This window comes from Histomonas meleagridis, assembly GCF_020186115.1.
Source record: "Histomonas meleagridis strain 2922-C6/04-10x chromosome Unknown contig_67, whole genome shotgun sequence".
Classification (NCBI taxonomy): Eukaryota; Parabasalia; order Tritrichomonadida; family Dientamoebidae; genus Histomonas; species Histomonas meleagridis.
In genome coordinates this window covers 94,994-113,486 of record NW_027150908.1, presented here as the reverse complement: position 1 = coordinate 113,486, position 18,493 = coordinate 94,994, and the positions used below count along the sequence as shown (strand labels likewise).

Genomic DNA, 18,493 nt, shown 5'->3' with positions numbered 1-18,493 from the left:
ATAAATCAAACAATTGAAACAATATTTTCTGATGATCAAAAAAGTATTGACATATTAGAAAATATTAAAGAAATACCATCAATTTCCAAACGTTTATCAAAATTTTGTGATTTTCTCATCAGCAACATTAACTTAGTACCAAATAAAGCGCCCACCAAAATAAAACGTGAAAATAAAAAATCAATTAATGAATACGAAGTCCGAATGAAACATTTAGCAAAAGTTCTAAAAGTCCACGAATCAGATATAGAAAAATCTATAGAGTCAATGATAGAAATACAGTCAAACTCTCAAGATTATGAAGATACACTTAACTTACTTAAGTGTAAACGAGGTCAGCTCTTATCGTCAGTAAATGAATTAATTCAGAGTAATATAAGGCTTCAAAGGCTTCATAATCAAGATCGCACAATTATGCTTAAGCAACAACAACAATTAATTTCTCAAACTAAATGGAAATTAACTTCAGAAGAACAGTTTGATGAATCATTAGTAGAAAATTCGGATTCAGATTCCATCAGAAATGAGATTAAAAGCATCTCCGAAGAACTTTCAATGCTTAGGAAAAAAATCAGCAAAAGGACATTCACAAAATAATTTTGAACAGAAAAAAATTTCATTCTTGAAGTTTTAAACTTCAAGATACTTGAACTTTCAAGAAAACTTCAAGTTTTGAACTACAAGAATGAAAGTTCTTCCGAGATTACTTTCAATAATTTTTTATTGTAAAAATCTTTTTCTTTAACTTTTTTTAATGTGGATTTGATTTTTCTATAATTATTCTGCTGCTTTCTTGATATAAAATTTTGTACTTTAATAATAATGATTTCTACCATCCATGAAAAAATAATGACAAACTGCAGAAAAGCTTTGTAATTTCATCTCTTTTTCCTCTGATTTCTTGAACATATTAAAATAACCCATTATCGAAAAGAAGAAATTCAAATTTATTGGAATATATAAAGAATCAATTTTGTAATTCTTGAATTATTATTAACTAAATATTATTATTCTTAAAACTTTAAATTACTTAATCAAATCAGAAATTTTATTTAAGACACACCGAGTAACTTCGTTAATTCATGTGTAACAGCGCTTGGAGGCATTGGCCCTTTTTCTGTCAGCAACAAAGTTATGAACTTTGCGGGCGTAAAATCGAATTCCGGTGCGTCTATTTCTATATCTTGCAAAGACTCATTTCCAGCGCCTGTTGGCTTGTAGTCGCATTGCCTTTGGTACTCTTGGATGTCGTCTGTGCCAATGATATATTTTCGCATGAATTTAAATGTTTCACATAAGCAATACACAGGTTTTCGATGCGTATACGCAAGTGTACAAAGATTAGATGTGCCAACGGGTGCAAGGAGCCCTCCGTCTTCAAGAACTAAGTCTGTTCCTACAAGGACTACATGTGCTTTACTCATCCATAATCCAACAGCTGAGTCGGGTATGACTGTGACTTTAAGATTTGGATGCTTAAGAGATAACGCCATTTTAACACCATCATCCCGTGGTCGACCTTCGGTTATGACAACATGGAAATTTCGTCCATCTGATGCTGCAACTTTTAATGCTGATTGTACCATTTGATCATAGCCGTTGGTAAGAATAGTCATCCCGTGTTGAAGAAATTCGGTTGAAACTTGTGGAATTAAACGAAGAACTTTTTCAGCTTCAAGTGCTGTTTGTCGAGCATGCTCAATAAAAAGAGCTTTCCAATTGCCTTTAGAATGCGTGTCACTGGCCTTTGACATACCTGCACGGAAAACTTGTGCAGCACCATAAAAATGAATTGGAAGTTTAGGATAGGCCATTTTAATAGCTTTAATAACATCACTAATTTGGATATCAACGCCCATAAATGTGTCGGCTGTGGACTCTTCAATGGCATTTGTAAGAGTCTTGATTACAGCGACACCAACAGAATTATTTGAGTTACTGAGGTTTTCCTGGAATTTAGCCACTAATTTTTCAATTTTTTGGGCATCCATTGGCTTTTGATTATCCATTTTTACCAATGACCATAAATTCACAGACTCTGTTCGGATCATTGTGAGAACTTAAGACGTTAACTCGAATAGATTTTTGAGAAGCTTTGTTTAAACATGTTCTATGGAATGCAGCTACAAAGCCCTGAGCAAAAGCTCTCATAAACAACGAATCGGTTCAATAATAAACACTTCAAACTTAAATATAAATGACTGTATTAATGTTGTTAATCAAAATATTGAAAATATTTACCAATCTTTTGAAAACTTTGATTTAAACCTTTTAAAAGAATCAACAAAAATCATCAAAGTTATGCTAGATGCAAATGTAAAACAGCTTTTTTGTCATATAATGCAAAACGGATTTGTTAATTTTATCTCAACAAAATTAAAAATGTTTAATTCATTTGAGGGTATTCAGCCCTTATCCAAGATTGTTAGTCTGGTTTCTTCTTTTCTTTCATGTGATGATACATTTATTACAAAGTTCTTTTATGAAAATGGAGTTGTACAATGTCTCAATCAAATGATTCAAAATCCCATATCACAAAATATAACCAAAAACCTACTAATATCAATTGGTTACATTATGTGTGATCTCTCCAAGCTTGGTATTTATTATCGTTTTGATATAAATACTGATATGCTAGAATCGTTTGTTGAAATGAAGGATGAATTCCTCAACATTTCACATACGATATGTTTTAACATTGTTACTAACTCCAATTATGATGAATATAATCAATCATTTCTCTTGTTTGCGATGAACCATTTTGATCCCTATTTCACCAATCCAAAATATTTATTTTCAATGCTAATAAACGGTCTCAAACAGTACACATTAATAATTTTTTCTATTTTGAAAGATTCTAAGTTTCTGACTGATGTCTGTATGAAATATATAAATCCCACTCCTTCCATACGTGGAAGATTAAATGAACAAGCTCTTTCGGAAGTTACGCATTATGTTGCTAAACTTTTCACCAAAATCCTTAGTACTAATGATCAAAAAGATATTTGTGAAGATCTTTTTAATAGTATCATTCCAGAGAATGTATTTAAAGGGATACAAGATAACGTGAACTCAGAGGTTACAAAGGCTGCACTTTATAAACTATTATATAAACTTTTTGATCCTTATCGCGATTGGTTAGTTCCAGCTCTTGTTGATCAAGAACTACCTAAACAGATCATAAAAGACTCATTTGAGGGAAGCCATCGAGTAAAAGTCGCATCTCTTCGCATAATGAAAAAAGTTCTTGAATATGGCGATTTGGAATTTCTTTCTGAATTCATACAGCCGTCGCTACTTTGTAATATAATTGACTCGATAGACCCTGGTGAAGATGACACCACAACTGAGTGCTTGGATTGTTTGATTAACATAATGAAAACTGTGATAGTAAATCATTGGAAACACGTGGCACAATTCTTTAATAATGTCGACATCACAAACCTCATCGATGATTGCATTGAGTCCGAATATAACGCAGTGAAAGAAAAGGCTTTCAAATTGAAAGGAGAAATAGCAGCTGCTTTTTACTCAATGTCTATTGAAGAATCAGCACTAGAAGAATGAATGAAAATGTGAGTAATAATAATATAAATAAATAATTCATTTTTTATTCATTTTTTAATATAAAATTTTTAAAATTAATGTTTCATTTTATTGTGGAAATCTTTTATGACTTAGATCACTATAAGAATCAGAATCTGAAATAAAGGAAAACAATGATTCCTCTAAAGAAATACTTTGAAAAAATTTCTCAATAATATCAGTATCGATTTTCGTTGATATTCTTTTTGGAACTTTTGTCGTTAATTGATTTTTATGGCGGATTAATGAATGATAACGATTTTTAACACTTACATCTGTTCTACCATGCAAAAACGATGCTATTTGAGCCCACTTTGGACCTATTTCACTATGTTTCATTAATAAAATTTCATCTTCTTCTGGTAACCATGGAGTCCGATTTAAAGAAGGATTAATATAATTTTTATATCTTTCTCGACATTGTCTTGGACTCTTAGCAGGAAAATGTTTTGCAATTTGACTCCAATCAGGGTATTCTTGATCTCCAATTAGTTGGAGTAAAAGTTCATCTTCTTCTTGACTGAACTTAGCTCGTATATGAGGTTTTGCTTTTCTTTGACTCATTATTTATTTAAATGATGTTGCAAAAAAATTTCAAAATAATAAAGTATACTATAGTAAAGCTCTAACACATTTTTTCAATTAATTGAATAAAAAATCACTATAATATTACAATCGCACTGTAAGACGCTTTATAATTATATAATTAAATGATATAAACTTATGTATTCAAATCACGTTTAAAAATATATATTATTTCTTAAAATTCAATTATTTTGATTTTTTTCCATGTGAATAGATTAACATTAAGAAGATTATTATTTCTTTTTTCTTAGCGAACGCCATATCTATTTATGTTTAGAATTAAAGGCATGAACTTTTGAAATTTGCTAGCAAGTAAAGTTCTATTCTACTGATCTATTAAGTCTAATCTTTTCCATAACAAAGTTATACGCAAAAATTAAGTTGAATGATGATATATCCATCCAAAAAAATTTTTTTCATATGAACACATGAATTTGTCGTTTATTAAATATTTACAACTTTAAAAAATATTTATTAGATAAAATCATTTCTTTGATTGTACTGGTGGTAGCACTGGAGGAGGCAAATCTTTCGGTATGTTTGGGACTTCATTTTCTGGTGGCTTCAAAGATATTGACGAAATTTCATTTAATTCATTTTCTTGTAATTTCGTTTCCCAATCGAACGGCTCGTCCCATTTCACACCGCACTCATTCATTGCATCCACCAAAAACGAGATGATAAGCTCATAGTTCGGCTTGTCTTGTCTTCTCATTCTTCGTATTAATCGATAAATTTCTGTCATTTGCTTCGGCATTCCAACAATTGCTTCAAGTACTTTTGCATGCTCTTTCGCTTTAACAACTTCTTGGCCATCTAATTCTGTCCACGGAAGCGAACCATTGTACATTTCCATAACGGAATAGAACCAACTGAACATGTCATCTCTCCGACCAAGTTCAATTCCTTGATGCGCATAAGGTGAACCATACCGCTCAGTGCCTACAAACCCGGGTTTTATTCGCGGGGGAATGGGTTCGTTGGTGCGTGAATTGATATATGGCCGACTAAGACCAAAATCAATTAATGCAAGTGGATATGAAAGACTTGGGCGAATAAGAAAGTTGCCGGGTTTGATGTCACGATGGAGAAGTCCAAATGAATGGAAGGATTCAATGCAACGAACCATTTCAATGCTTAATCGTAATACTGTGGATAAACTATACTTATGATCTGGAAGCTTTTTTCGAAGAGAAGAAATAGATGGCCCACAAAGTTCTAAGAAGAAATATCGATATTTTGGGTTTTCACCAAATTTGATGAATTTTGGAATATATGGTGAGTTTATTTTGCGAAACAATTCAACTTCATGAAGGAGGGCTTGCTTTTTATATCCAGCTTTTTTATTCTCGATTTTGAGAGCACAGATAAAATCTTCATCAGTAGATTTTTTGACTTTATAAATATCACCAAAGCCACCACTACCAACGTGCTGAATGATTGTAAATTCATCGAAAGTATCTCCTGCTTGCATGATTTCTCTTTCAGTTTTCATTACTTTTGATGGTTTGGTGCACCCCAAAATTTCATACATCTCATAGAAAAAATTGAACTAAACAAGCAATTTTTATGTAAACAATTGAAAATTATCGTTCACAGGATACAACAAACATTGTATCTGCCCAATTAAGTCTTTTGGTAATAAGTACATATTACCACCAATAATAAACTACCTAAGCATTAATGCATTAATGTATACATTAGAAAAACGCTTTTCTAGAAAATTTGGAAAAATGAATTCGAAACATATTAATATTTATTTATTGTTCAAAGTTAGAAAGTGAAAGTATAGATTCGCGAATGTTATTTACAATTGATTTGAGTGTCTTATCGAAATTCGGATCATCTGAAAGAGATGAACTGTCGGTATATCGGTTAATAATAACAAGACGATGTGCATCATCCAAGAGATAAACATAAATACGACTCGAATGACAAGTAAGACAATATGAAACTAATCCATCAATTCTCCAGCCTGAATTGAGTTGACGAATTGATTCTTCGCTATTTTCGATGTGCCTACTGACCGACGCCATTTGTTCTCTATATTCACTTAGAATTTGGGCAGATGTTGCAGATTCCCAAATTGAATCCCAATCAGGATCGAAAATTGTTATAAAGACGTCATTCTTAAATAAGTCAAATATCTGCTCCGAGCTTTGTGACATTATTGTTCTGTCGATATTTTCTAATTGAGTGCCATCTTTGGAGCAATTACACATAATAGAAAATTTTGAGCAGTTATGACAGAGTTAACGGTCAATAAAAACAAAAATTCACAAAAGACCAGCCTTTCACAACATGTTCATAATAACAAAATTTATTTATTTTTTTATGGCTGCATATCTTAATTTTGCTTAAATTCACAATTTTTAGAATATAAATAATAAAACAATTCGTTAAAAGTGCTGCTAATTTTTTTACAACCAGTTTATGTCTAATGTTGTATTTATGGAAGGCCTGATACTGAATTTTTATAGTAGTTGAATCGACTCGTGAATGTTACTGCTTGACAGCAAGGGTCTACTGTGTAAGACACTTTGCCGATAATTCTATGATGGATTCCAAATTTATTTGAATTAAATACTTTCAATTCGAAAGTTTTACAGGTTTCAAAATTTTCATCGTTCTCACTTTTCCTCGAAATTTCAATTATCGATTTAAAAAAATATGGAAGATTTTGGTTAACCAATTCCTCCCCAAATCATTACCTTTGGAGGATGTGCTTGGTCGAGTGACATCGATACTAGTTTCACCAGGTTATATATAAATCCATCTTCGGTTGGCACCGCTGGGTTAGATCTCCAACGAATGGCATTCCTTATTGTTTGTTTTGTACAACCTAAAATATTGGAAGCTATTGAAATTCGGTTCAATGAATCTGGAATTTGATCCAGAGTTAGTAGAATATTATTATATTATTCATGTAATAAGAGGCCATTAAGTTGGGAGTACATTGAAAATTAATAAACGGTCTGACCATTCGAATAATTATGGAGTTCACTAGAATAATTCATTTTCTTTGATCACTAGACTTTGCTTATACACGTTAAGCTTAGTGTATGATCCAAACTTCAAGAATTCAATCAAGAAGTACTTTACAATGAGAATTTAGATTCTATAAAAAAAGTTTGAAAATTTATATTATTTATAGAATCTTCGATTTATAATTTTTCGTCACCTGAACGATAAATTTTTTTCTTTAGTGAAAGCAAGATTGGAATTGATAATTGAAGACTGATATTTAATTAACCGAATTATCTCTCGAAGGTCAATATTTTCTTGCTGTAACACATCATTATTCAATGAAATGTTATAAATGGTTTCTTGCACTTCTTGAATATTTTGTTTTAATTTGACAATTATCTGATTTTTTTTCGTTTATTTCATCATTTTTACTTTTATAAATATTGCCAATTTTGCTATAGCATATACATATACTTCATGTTTAAGCCCGGGCCTGAACTTATTTTTTCGAAAAATTGAATAGTTTATTAAATCTATCTCTATCAACTTTTTCCTCTCAAATCCGATTTCATTTATCGAAATTTTTCACCCATAACCTTCCTATGACGTTTTCCACCTCTCCCTCTTCAGGACAAATATTTTTATGGAATGATCATTTCACTAAACTTTTTCTGCAAAGCCAATTTTAATGTCATTATGCTCCGATATATTTTGAATGAATTTTAAATGATTAACTTTGTTCATTATAATTCTGTTCAAATACAAAACGGAATTAGTTATTTCACATTTACTGTTACAAACATTCGATCAATCTATTTCGATCGGTGTCATATCTATACACTGCATCATATTCAGCCCTGCACCCGACAAGAAGTCTTTCCACGAGTTATACATTTGACAAGTGTTATAGAAGCATTCGATTTTATATTGGTCTCCTCCCAAAATTTGTTCGATAACTTTTTCTCTGTTATTAATTTTTGACAAACATTCCTCCAACTTCACAATGATTGACGTTATTAAAATTTCGTCATTAATTTCCAAATTCCTTAATTGGTATTCCGATCTTGCCAACAACTTCACGAATATTATTACGAATTTTTCCAACAAATTTTGAGGAATTTTATGGAATATTGAAATTATATAATTATAAATTCGTTTGTTAAATTTATATTCGAAAGTTAATGGTAAATGTGCAAATATTTCAGGTAATACAATATCGAATGGGAAATTTTCCAATAGAACAAATTGTCCTAAAGATACTATAGCATTAATGATATGTTCACTTAATTTAATATTCGACGCATTGTTTTGCGTTATTAATTTTAATCGTTGTAATAACATCGATAAGATTTCAAACCCTTCAATGATAGAACGACTTTCTTCATTCGAACATAAAATAGATACAAAGTCAACTGATATTTGTGAAACATTTGGTATTTCATTCAGAATACGAGAAAACACAAATTTAATAATTTCCATTTTTTGTGGATCAGGAATTTGATTTTTCGATATTAATTCTCCATATATAATTATCGAGAATGCTTGTAAATGTATTGATTTATCAGTAATACAATTATTTAAAAATGGTAAAATGATTCCTAATATTTCATTTGGATTATAATCAGGTGAAAATGAAATACTTATTATAATTTCAGAAATTGGTATTAATATTTTTTCATGTGTTAAAAATGTTTCACCATTTGGTTGTATAAGATCATTAATAATTTCTTCAAAAATTTTGATAAGTTTAAATACTTCTTTCCGAAATAATATAATTCCGGAATTCTTTGATATCGATGATAATGATTTTAATATTTCGATTAATACATAATAATCATATTGATGAAAATTAGATAATTTATCAATGAATATTTCAATTATCTTCTCAAATTGTCCCATATAAATTTGTGATTGAGAAATATGTTGCGATTCTTTTTGTATGACTTGCATTGTTTGTGCACATAATACTAATGAATAAGGAATAGGATAAAAGATATGTTTCATTAATGTATTTAATATTATTTGTAAATATTCGATTTTCTTTAATTTTTGATATATTAATGACATGATAAATAATGCGTTACTTGAATATATAATTTCATCTTGATTAGTTTCATCATATTTAATGTTTGAAATATCATTTAATAATGGAAATAATTTTTGTTCTAATAATTCATCTGGAAAATCTCGGAAAATTATTAACATTGGATTAGAGATAGAAAATAATATTGTATATTGATGTAATTGTAATCCTTCACAAACTAAATTAATGAAATTTGGTATAAATTCTTTAAGTTGTTCATTATCAACTATTAAAAGTTTACTTAATATACTTAATAATTCTGGTTGATTTAATTTGGTTTCTATAATTCGTTGATAAAACATTAAATATATATTTTTTGAGAATTTCTCGATTTTAGTTTGTGATGTTTCTATTAATTTCTTAATAATAGTTATCGCATTATCTGATATTATCGAATCAGAATATTTTGTTAATTCAAGAATAAATGGTAAAATCATTTCAAAGATTTCATCTGAATTTAAACATGTTGAAACAATTGATTTTAATAATGTAGAACCTAAATTTAAATCTTCATTCATACAAAATTGCATAACTTCTTGTGTTAAGAATTGTATATTCTCTGTAATTATTTCAGGATAAAATTTAATAATATCTGTTAAATTTAAACATGAAATTATTCGAGTATATTTATATGGATCTTTTAAGAGTGCAACAAAAAGAGATAATATATTTGGAATATAATCTTCAAATGCAGTCGGAATTATTGTGATGGAACACATCATCATCTCTAAAATAGCAAATCGTTGTTCTGCTATTTCACTTTTATAAAATTCATTAAAATAACTTAATGAAATATTAATTATGTTCTCTTTCGAAAATCGTTGAAATATCCCATGAAACATTTGTTCACATTCGATGATCCATAATAAATCTGGATCTTCATTATTAAAGACACAAAATTGTGTTATTAAGTCCATTTCTAATTTAAGTAAATTAACTAAAAAATCAAATGGTAATTCTTCATTAAAATTTGTGATATATATCGATAAAAATGAATTGTTTCGATATTTGATGTTAGTGGATGTGTTACTGGATAAAATGGTTAATACAATGTTAAGAACATTGGAAAATGGAATTAAAACAATGTCTTTCTCTAAGACATCAGAAATTGATAATAAAAATCTGTTGATAAAATCATAATTTTGTAATGACTCAATTTGCTCAAAAAGTTGTATAAGACGTGGTCGAAAAGTTTCAATGACTTGTTCGTTGGGATTAATAATTATTAATTGACATAAAAATGTGGTCGCAATTAGATTAAGTTCGATACTATCTGTAGAAAATGCTTTTTGAATTAAGGGATAATAATCTGTCATCTTTTGCGCAATGTTAGAAGAAGGAAGTTCATGAATAATTTCCGTTAGAAGTTTAATTAAAATTTCTAATGGTAATGAATTAAGAATAAAATTTTCATACTCAGACCATTCATTATTCCATATTTTGGAAATTGATACAACTAATTTGATAAGAAGATTACTGGTACTACTTGTAGGTTCTTTTGATAGTTTCATGATGGAAAGTTTTATAATTGCATCAATAATTTCTTTTGATATATTAGTTTTATGAAATGCTATATAACTACCAATTCCACAAATGGCATATTGTTGTAATATAATGTCTGTTTGATTCATTAAAATTGAATATAAATTATTAATAGAAGCTGGAATTTTATATATCTCTTCAAGTTGTTGTGATGCTATGCTGGCCCTTGTGCCACTTGGATCGCGAAGTTGAGAATAAAGATTAAACAAAAGACCATCTGTTAATTCCATTAGTATACCGGGTGCCCCAAAATTTGATCGTACTTTCAAAATTTAGAAAGCCTGTTCGTTTTTTTTTTCCAAATATCAATATATTACCTTAAAAACTATACCAAATATCAATTTATTTGCGGGTACTACAAAACATAACAAACACAACATGTTTTATATTAGAAAAAATTTGTTCAAATTTAATCATTGAATCTTCGAAATTCCATTTACAATGGAACCAAAATTCCAGAATGGATTTTTATACAAACTGTGAACATATATTTCGAAATTCTTTTTCTTTTTTACAATGAGATATTAAAATAAAATTAATATAATGATTTAGTAATTTTATTTTGTTTCACTTATTATTTTTATAGTATACAATCTCATTTTTTTCTTTATGTAAAAATAAAAGTTTTTTAGAATAAATTTCAGTATAAATTAGCAGGATTTAAATGTGTTATAATGGAAAATGATAAAAATCTAAATTATCAGTTAAACAGCATATAATATTCCTACTTGAAGTATGCATGGAACATTATGATAATTTCCAAATTTTTAAAAATTGATCGAGCAAATGTTGTTTGACACCGTTTATTTTTTAGAAAATTAATTCTTGGCACTTTTTTAAAAAATGAACCTTGGGAATTTACCACCTGTTTGCCTTTTCGATACAATTTCAATGCTTCCCCCAGATAAGATATCATCACTGTCATACGTAAATAACGATATGTCTAAAACGTGTACATCACAGGCTCTTTGGAAAGATATTTATATTCATCAATTTCCACCAACAACTTTTCAACTACATCAGCCCAACCACACCACAAATTGGATTTCAATATTTTCTAAACGATATTCCATTATAAATAATATACGAACTCATAAACCTAAAGTTAAATCTTTTGTTCAAAAAGATATAATTAAAGTTAGATCACTAATGAATGCTTTTGCATATAATACCAGTAGTTCTATTTTCCTTAATGCTTATGAATATCAAGAAAATGAATGTAAGTATGAAGAATTGTATCACATCCCAATTGAAAATCAAGATTTTGTCTTTTTAGATTCCCAATCTATTCTTTCAGTAGGCGTTAACAATTTAGCCATTATAGATCTTCAAACTCAAAAAAATACATTTTATAATATTGAAACCGGATCACATCCACATATTCAGCCAATTTCATCCGATTTGTTTGCGATCATCAACAAAGGCAAATGCTGTGTTTATGACATTCGTGAAGGCTGTGATACAAGATGTGAATTTTATCATAATTCCAATATTCTCGAAACTTCACATGAAGGTTCCACCATATTCATTGCCGGCTCAGAAGATATCTCTGCTCATGATGTTCGTAATCCTCGTGGTCCAGTTTTATGGAGTTATTCCACCAACAAAGAAATTCCATTTTGTTCATTTAATATCAAAGAAAAATTTGCACTTTGTGGTAATCATATAATTAATTTAATGAATGGGAAATGTGTATCTAAATCCGATGTTTATAATCCAGTTTGCGGATCTATTTATGATAACAAAATCGCAATAATTGGAAGTGAACGACGTTCATTACTGTTTTATAATTATCAAAAACACGAAGAAGTCGCAACGTTTATGTTCACTGAGCACGAAGGAATTAAAAGTATCGACTCATCATCAATGAATGGTTACGTGGCTGTAGCAGCGGATTATAACGTGAAAATTTTGAAGGCGCCGACGGAGAACGAACCAAACGTCAGCGAAGTGAGAAATGTGTTGTGCGGCTCAATAGCGCAGAGAAAAAGAGGCGAAATAGGGCCCGTGAAACAAGTCGTATTCGACGGAGAAAGACTGATAACAAATATGGGATCGTTCGTGAGAGTATATGACTTTTATACTGGAAAAGCTTTTGTCAAAAAATGAGTAAAATATTAAATGTATTGCTAAATATTGTATCAGTTTTCAGCTGAAATTATATCGTTAAATATAACGATTGAATGCAAGGAGCATAACTAACTCATGCTGCTCTATTCATTATTCTTCTTCCAATTATTGATGACCTTTCTTTAGTGGATGTATTCACCTTTGGTATCAATAACTATTTGAATCAAGAAAATTTCACTCTTCCTTCATTTAATTCTTGAAATTGAATGGTTTATTCAAATACGCTCAGTGAGCTCACTGATTTTTGGGAATTTATGTACACAATTTTTTTTTAATTTTTTGTCGAATTGAAAAATATTATGAATATATTTTTGTTCAATCTCAGAACATTTTAAATGAATAGTCTTAGGCAAAAATAAATCCTAGATTGAATAAAAGCATAAATTAATTTTCGATTATTTAATAATGTTCTTTATAAATTATGATAATTAAATTTTAATGAAACAACTAATAAAAATCAAGATTCGAAGTTAAAAGAGTAGAAAGATTGGATTGCCTGATAGAGATATTAATCTTGGTTCATTTGACTTCAAAGAGTATTTTGCGTATTTTGCATATCAAACATCAGATTCTTATCGAATTCAACAAGTTTAATTATTAATTTCATCAAAACAATATAATACACTTTACTGCTATAAAAAAATGTAAATTGTACATTCATGAATTTTATTTCATTTCCAAATGTATTAAAATTAAATTATATCTGTTCGACCAGATATAGGGGGCACCCCTTCCATCTCATAAAACGGTTTCTCATGGATTAATATGTTTCGAAACCCTTTTATATTGACCAACCAACGCAAAGTCGATTTTCGGAACCAACAAAATCTCTCTAAAAAATCAAAAACGCCAGAAAAAATTATTCATTCATTAATTGCGATTGGTCCACTTAGGAGAACTGATCCAAAAACGAAAAATCATTGCATTAAATTTGTAACTGAAAAAATCTTTGATAACAAGAAGAAGCAAAACATAAAAAATGATGATATAAATTCAAATCTTTTTTATTTTGCACTTCATCGTTTAGAGGAAGACCAGATTCAGCAAATTCTTTCTTATGGGCCAGTTCATTATTTTGCAGATGATTTGATTTTCTCTCGAGCAGATGATAGGAATTATTCGTACATTGCAGATAATTTCGAACAATTTGTTGATTTTAATCATGAACTCATTTTTTTAGAACATGTACTTCTCCACAATGGCTTACATTCCTTTGTTCTTGATTTGTCAAAACCCAAATTAGAAATTTTATCACAAATTGTTTTACATGAGGTTGGCATGCTTCTTGATTATGACAATAATAATGTTCTCCAATTTTTACTTTTCAACTTTTCGATTTTTTGTAAGCAAAATCGTTATGTTATTCGATCGATTATTCTAGATAACAATAACATTACGACTCTTGATTCCTTTGATCAACTAAATCGCTACTTCCCTGGCATCGAAAAATTAAGCATAAAAGGAATCAATCTTAAGTCAAATCAAGACATTAAATTTTTAGAGATTAATCAACACATCAAAGTGTCACTTTCCGATGATGTTCCTGAGTATGTAACAGAACAAATCGAACAAATTGAAGCTGTTCGTCATCCACTTCGTCCCATTTCTATTAGTGACCCATTTATATGTGAGTTTATACATCGTGCACAGAAATCAATTGTCGACTTAACATATTTGTATTCATCTGATGCTGTTTTCTCTGTTACAACAGATATAGCAGTGAATGATGATGATCCACTTATGTATTATCAAACCTTTGCGTCTGATTTAATGAGTTCAAGAGCTTCTGATAGATTTTGGCGTACGCCGCATGATATAATCAACATACAAAATGCGATATTTTCTGCAGGTGTAATTGACCCATCATGTAACAACATACAGTGGAATAATATAATTCCATTATCTTTCTCAAAACAAGAAGTCACTGATTCATTGTTTTGCATTGTTTTATCGGGCGCTTTCTATGACTTAAGAAAAGCTTTAATTGGTTTCGTGAAATCTTTTATAATAGAACAACACATAGATCGGGTTGTTATACTAAATGATCAAATGCATTTTTATAATATAAAATAATAATTATTTGAATAATTTTGTACCGAAAGTGTCAAAAACATTTTTTCCCAGAAAATCTATTAGTTTTAACAAACATGTCATTTTTGACTTTATAAAGTCTTTTTGTGCAATGCCAACGAAAGCTCAAAACTGAAAAAGAATAATTAGTAAATTAGTATTTACGTATGACATATTGTGGAAAGTTTTTGTGATAGTCTTTGGATGCCTAATTCTTTTCGTTTGTTTGGGACTAAATGTGGTCGAGCATTGTCCATGTGCAAGAAGTAACCTTTAGTTGAAATCTTTTTTGATAAATCTGATAGAACTGTTTCACTAAAAAACACACGGTTAAATTTCTGATTTTTTCCATACATTGTGTTTGACTTTATGCTCGTAATCGACCAAATCACCGAGATCATGACTTTTTTTGAATCAATTTTCCTTGAAACTCTTTTTGGAACCTGTTCTTCTTCGTGGCTCCACATTGAATTCCGTAGATTTGAAAAATAAATCCAACTTTCATCTTGTGTGAGTATATTTCTTAGCTTGTTCCTGTCTGCATTTGAAAGAAATTTCTTACGGTATTTTTTTTGTTTTGTGCGGATAAGATATGAGGTATCCATTTAATATTCACATGTTTCATGTTTAATTCATTAATCAAAATGAATTTAACAGTTTTTTTGTCTACATTTAAGTGTTTTGCAATTTTTCTTGTGCTTGCATAGGGGTTTCCTTCAAGGTATTTTCTAATTTTGAGAATTAACTCTAATTTTTTAGATCTCCCAGTTCGGATACGATCAGAAATTGTATGAACACCTTCTTTCATCCTCTGCGTTCCATCCTGTATTGAACTGAGAGGAATAACATTGTTTCCATATACATTGCAGATTTCATGATATATAGTTCGATTTTGAAAGCCTTTCATCCATAAGAAGTGATTTACTGAGCGAATTTCGACTTGTAATTCATTTATTTATTGTTTTAACGTGCATTTTTAACGTACAACTAAACAAAAAATTAATGTTTGATACATGAACGATCATGTTTGTCTTTTAATACATCAATATGAAGTGTATTTCCTAAATTTTAAAAGAATATATTTTATTAGAATGAAAGAGTCTATATTGACATGAAAAGTTGATAGGCAAGGTCTTTTTAACCACCCTATTTATATTATGATAACAATAATTAAATCATATACATATACTTTAATTTTGAATTTTAATTAAGTTATTGATAATCGTTATTCGTGCAAAAAGTATTTAACGCAAAATATTAAATGAATATTATATTTGATTAAATAAACAGATCATTATCCATATAGCTCATATAGTTTTTCAATTTAACCATTTAAATTTATGTAATGATTTTAATTTATCGTTTTAATATCGACTGGGTTGGCTTACGTGAATGAATTACGAATGAAATTGTAACAACATATTTCATGAGATTATTTGAATATGCTTTATTATTATAAAGTCTTTCAAAAAAGGTTACTTCAACGATAGAACAGCTCTGACCACATGGAAGTAACACTTTTTAATAGACAACTCTTAAAATCAGGTAATGCCACAGTACATGGTAGAAATAAGTCAAAAAGTAATGGCCAAGATAATCCGCGGGTGTACAGATACACAAATATACGCAAAAACCAGGCATTTCAAGATCATTTATTCGGAAAATCAGAAACCAATTGAGAAATGGTGAAAACATTTTTGAGATGAAAACCAAATTACAACAAAAAGGTGGTGGTATATCTGAGAGATATAATACACCATTAATTTCAATTTGTGGAACTTTGAATGCGATAGATTATATTGATGAGTTCTTATTCCAAGCACTAATCAGGCGAATGGTGCTAAAAATTGGTATTTGATGCAAAATGGCGCTCGCATTCATACATGTAATGAAACAATGAATTATTTGAACGAGTTTTGGAATGTTCTTCCTAATTGGCCTGCCAATTATCCAGATATAAATCCTATCGAAAATTTATGGGGAATTTTGGAAAGGAGAGTAGAAGAACTTATGCCACAATCAATTGATGAATTAATTTCATTAATTGAAAATACATGGGATGGTTAACTAGTTATTTAGAAATTCATAACCTCATTAACTCAATGCATGACAGATTAATTGGTGTTATACAAAGCAATGTTTTTTCTTGTGGCTACTAAATAGATTTTTTATGAATAAAAATTGAATGCATACCTATCAAATAAAGATACTTCATCATTTTTGAGGTTTATGATTTTTGAGCTCAATTTACAATTAAAAACGATCAAAATGGAGTAACCTTCTTTGAAGGACTTTATAGCAATTGTTATTGAAATTTAACAAAAACGTGTAAAATATCTATGTTCAAGTACGTCGTGAAATTTACTATAAAGAGTATTAAATAAAAAATTAATATCTACAAATGAAACTCAAATAATATTTGATATCAATATAAAATCAAATATAAAAAAAGCATTATGATTGCTAAACGATCATAAACAATTTACCTATTCAAGATTTTATCGTTTTTTTGAATAAAATTTTAAATGTAAAAATTCGTTTTGAACGTTTAAATAAACGGTCGGGTAGATAAAAATGAGCCAAAATAATGAACAAAACGAAGAAAATTTACAAGAGGAAGCTAAAGAATCCAACGATAAAAATAATGATGACAACAAACATGGAAATGAAGAGAATCATGAAGAAGAAATAAAAGACAAAGAAGGAGATGTTTTAAATGAGTCAGATGAAAAGATTTCTGGCCAAGATGCATCTCATGATCAAAGCCTTAATGATAAAGAAAAAACAAAAAGCGAGAATGAAATTCATAATGATGAAAAAAAAGAGGAAACGAACACGGAACAAGAAAATAATAGCAGCAAACAAAAGGAAGAAAATTTGGAATCAAATACAGAAAAAATAGAAGAAAATAATTTATCAAATACAGAAACTGTAGAAAGTTCCAAAGAAATTATCGAAGAAGATAACACTTCTGAAAGTAGAGTAAAAGAAGAAAACAAAGCCGAACCAGCAAAATTTGAATTTCCAACAATTGACAAAACTGATGAAGAAGATGATGAAATCCACCTCAACATTGCAGACGAAATCGAAGAAGAAGAAAGCAAATCCGAACCAACAAAATTTGAATTTCCAAATAAATTTCTTACACCCGATAAATCCAAAATTCCGGAAGACAATGCTAAAAAGCCCGATGATTTTTCATTTTCAACTGACATTGACAAAGAATTTCATGAAAATAGCAATGCGGTATTTACATTTAATTTTGATCAACCAAATTCAAACGAATTTAATTTCTCATTTGCCAACTTCCCAAGTGAAAGTGACATAAACGAAGGTGCATCGTTCACATTTGATGTTAATAATACAGAAACTAAAGTTGATGAAGACAAATTATTCGATGAATTTATGGAATTAATATCAAACAAATGTTTTCAGTATACAGGAAAGCCATTAATAGAATTATTTAAGAAAGAAGACCCAATAGATACAGCAGCTGAAGCTTTTGCTTTATTGACTGGAAATCAATCCTAA

At 29.3% G+C, this 18,493-nt stretch overlaps 6 protein-coding genes across 6 annotated transcripts; 3 read left to right on the top strand and 3 right to left on the bottom strand.

Moving 5' to 3' along the window:
* Window positions 1–1,052: 1,052 nt before the first annotated feature.
* On the bottom strand, window positions 1,053–2,009 carry GO595_008343 (translation initiation factor eIF-2B subunit alpha-like; the record flags this gene model as incomplete). Its single annotated transcript, XM_067921907.1, has 1 exon — window positions 1,053–2,009. The coding sequence occupies one exon, from the start codon at window positions 2,007–2,009 to the stop codon at window positions 1,053–1,055; it is 957 nt and encodes a 318-aa protein (XP_067771488.1).
* Window positions 2,010–2,880: 871 nt separating this feature from the next.
* On the top strand, window positions 2,881–3,567 carry GO595_008342 (uncharacterized protein; the record flags this gene model as incomplete). The annotated part of the gene is made up of 1 exon (XM_067921906.1): window positions 2,881–3,567. One exon carries the CDS (start codon window positions 2,881–2,883, stop codon window positions 3,565–3,567), a length of 687 nt encoding a protein of 228 aa, XP_067771487.1.
* A 1,087-nt stretch (window positions 3,568–4,654) lies between these two features.
* Window positions 4,655–5,665, bottom strand: GO595_008341 (CK1 family protein kinase; the record flags this gene model as incomplete). The annotated part of the gene is made up of 1 exon (XM_067921905.1): window positions 4,655–5,665. One exon carries the CDS (start codon window positions 5,663–5,665, stop codon window positions 4,655–4,657), a length of 1,011 nt encoding a protein of 336 aa, XP_067771486.1.
* Window positions 5,666–5,930: 265 nt separating this feature from the next.
* Window positions 5,931–6,338, bottom strand: GO595_008340 (uncharacterized protein; the record flags this gene model as incomplete). Its single annotated transcript, XM_067921904.1, has 1 exon — window positions 5,931–6,338. The coding sequence occupies one exon, from the start codon at window positions 6,336–6,338 to the stop codon at window positions 5,931–5,933; it is 408 nt and encodes a 135-aa protein (XP_067771485.1).
* Window positions 6,339–11,911: 5,573 nt separating this feature from the next.
* On the top strand, window positions 11,912–12,871 carry GO595_008339 (uncharacterized protein; the record flags this gene model as incomplete). Its single annotated transcript, XM_067921903.1, has 1 exon — window positions 11,912–12,871. One exon carries the CDS (start codon window positions 11,912–11,914, stop codon window positions 12,869–12,871), a length of 960 nt encoding a protein of 319 aa, XP_067771484.1.
* Window positions 12,872–17,536: 4,665 nt separating this feature from the next.
* GO595_008338 (uncharacterized protein) lies at window positions 17,537–18,493 on the top strand (the record flags this gene model as incomplete). The annotated part of the gene is made up of 1 exon (XM_067921901.1): window positions 17,537–18,493. One exon carries the CDS (start codon window positions 17,537–17,539, stop codon window positions 18,491–18,493), a length of 957 nt encoding a protein of 318 aa, XP_067771483.1.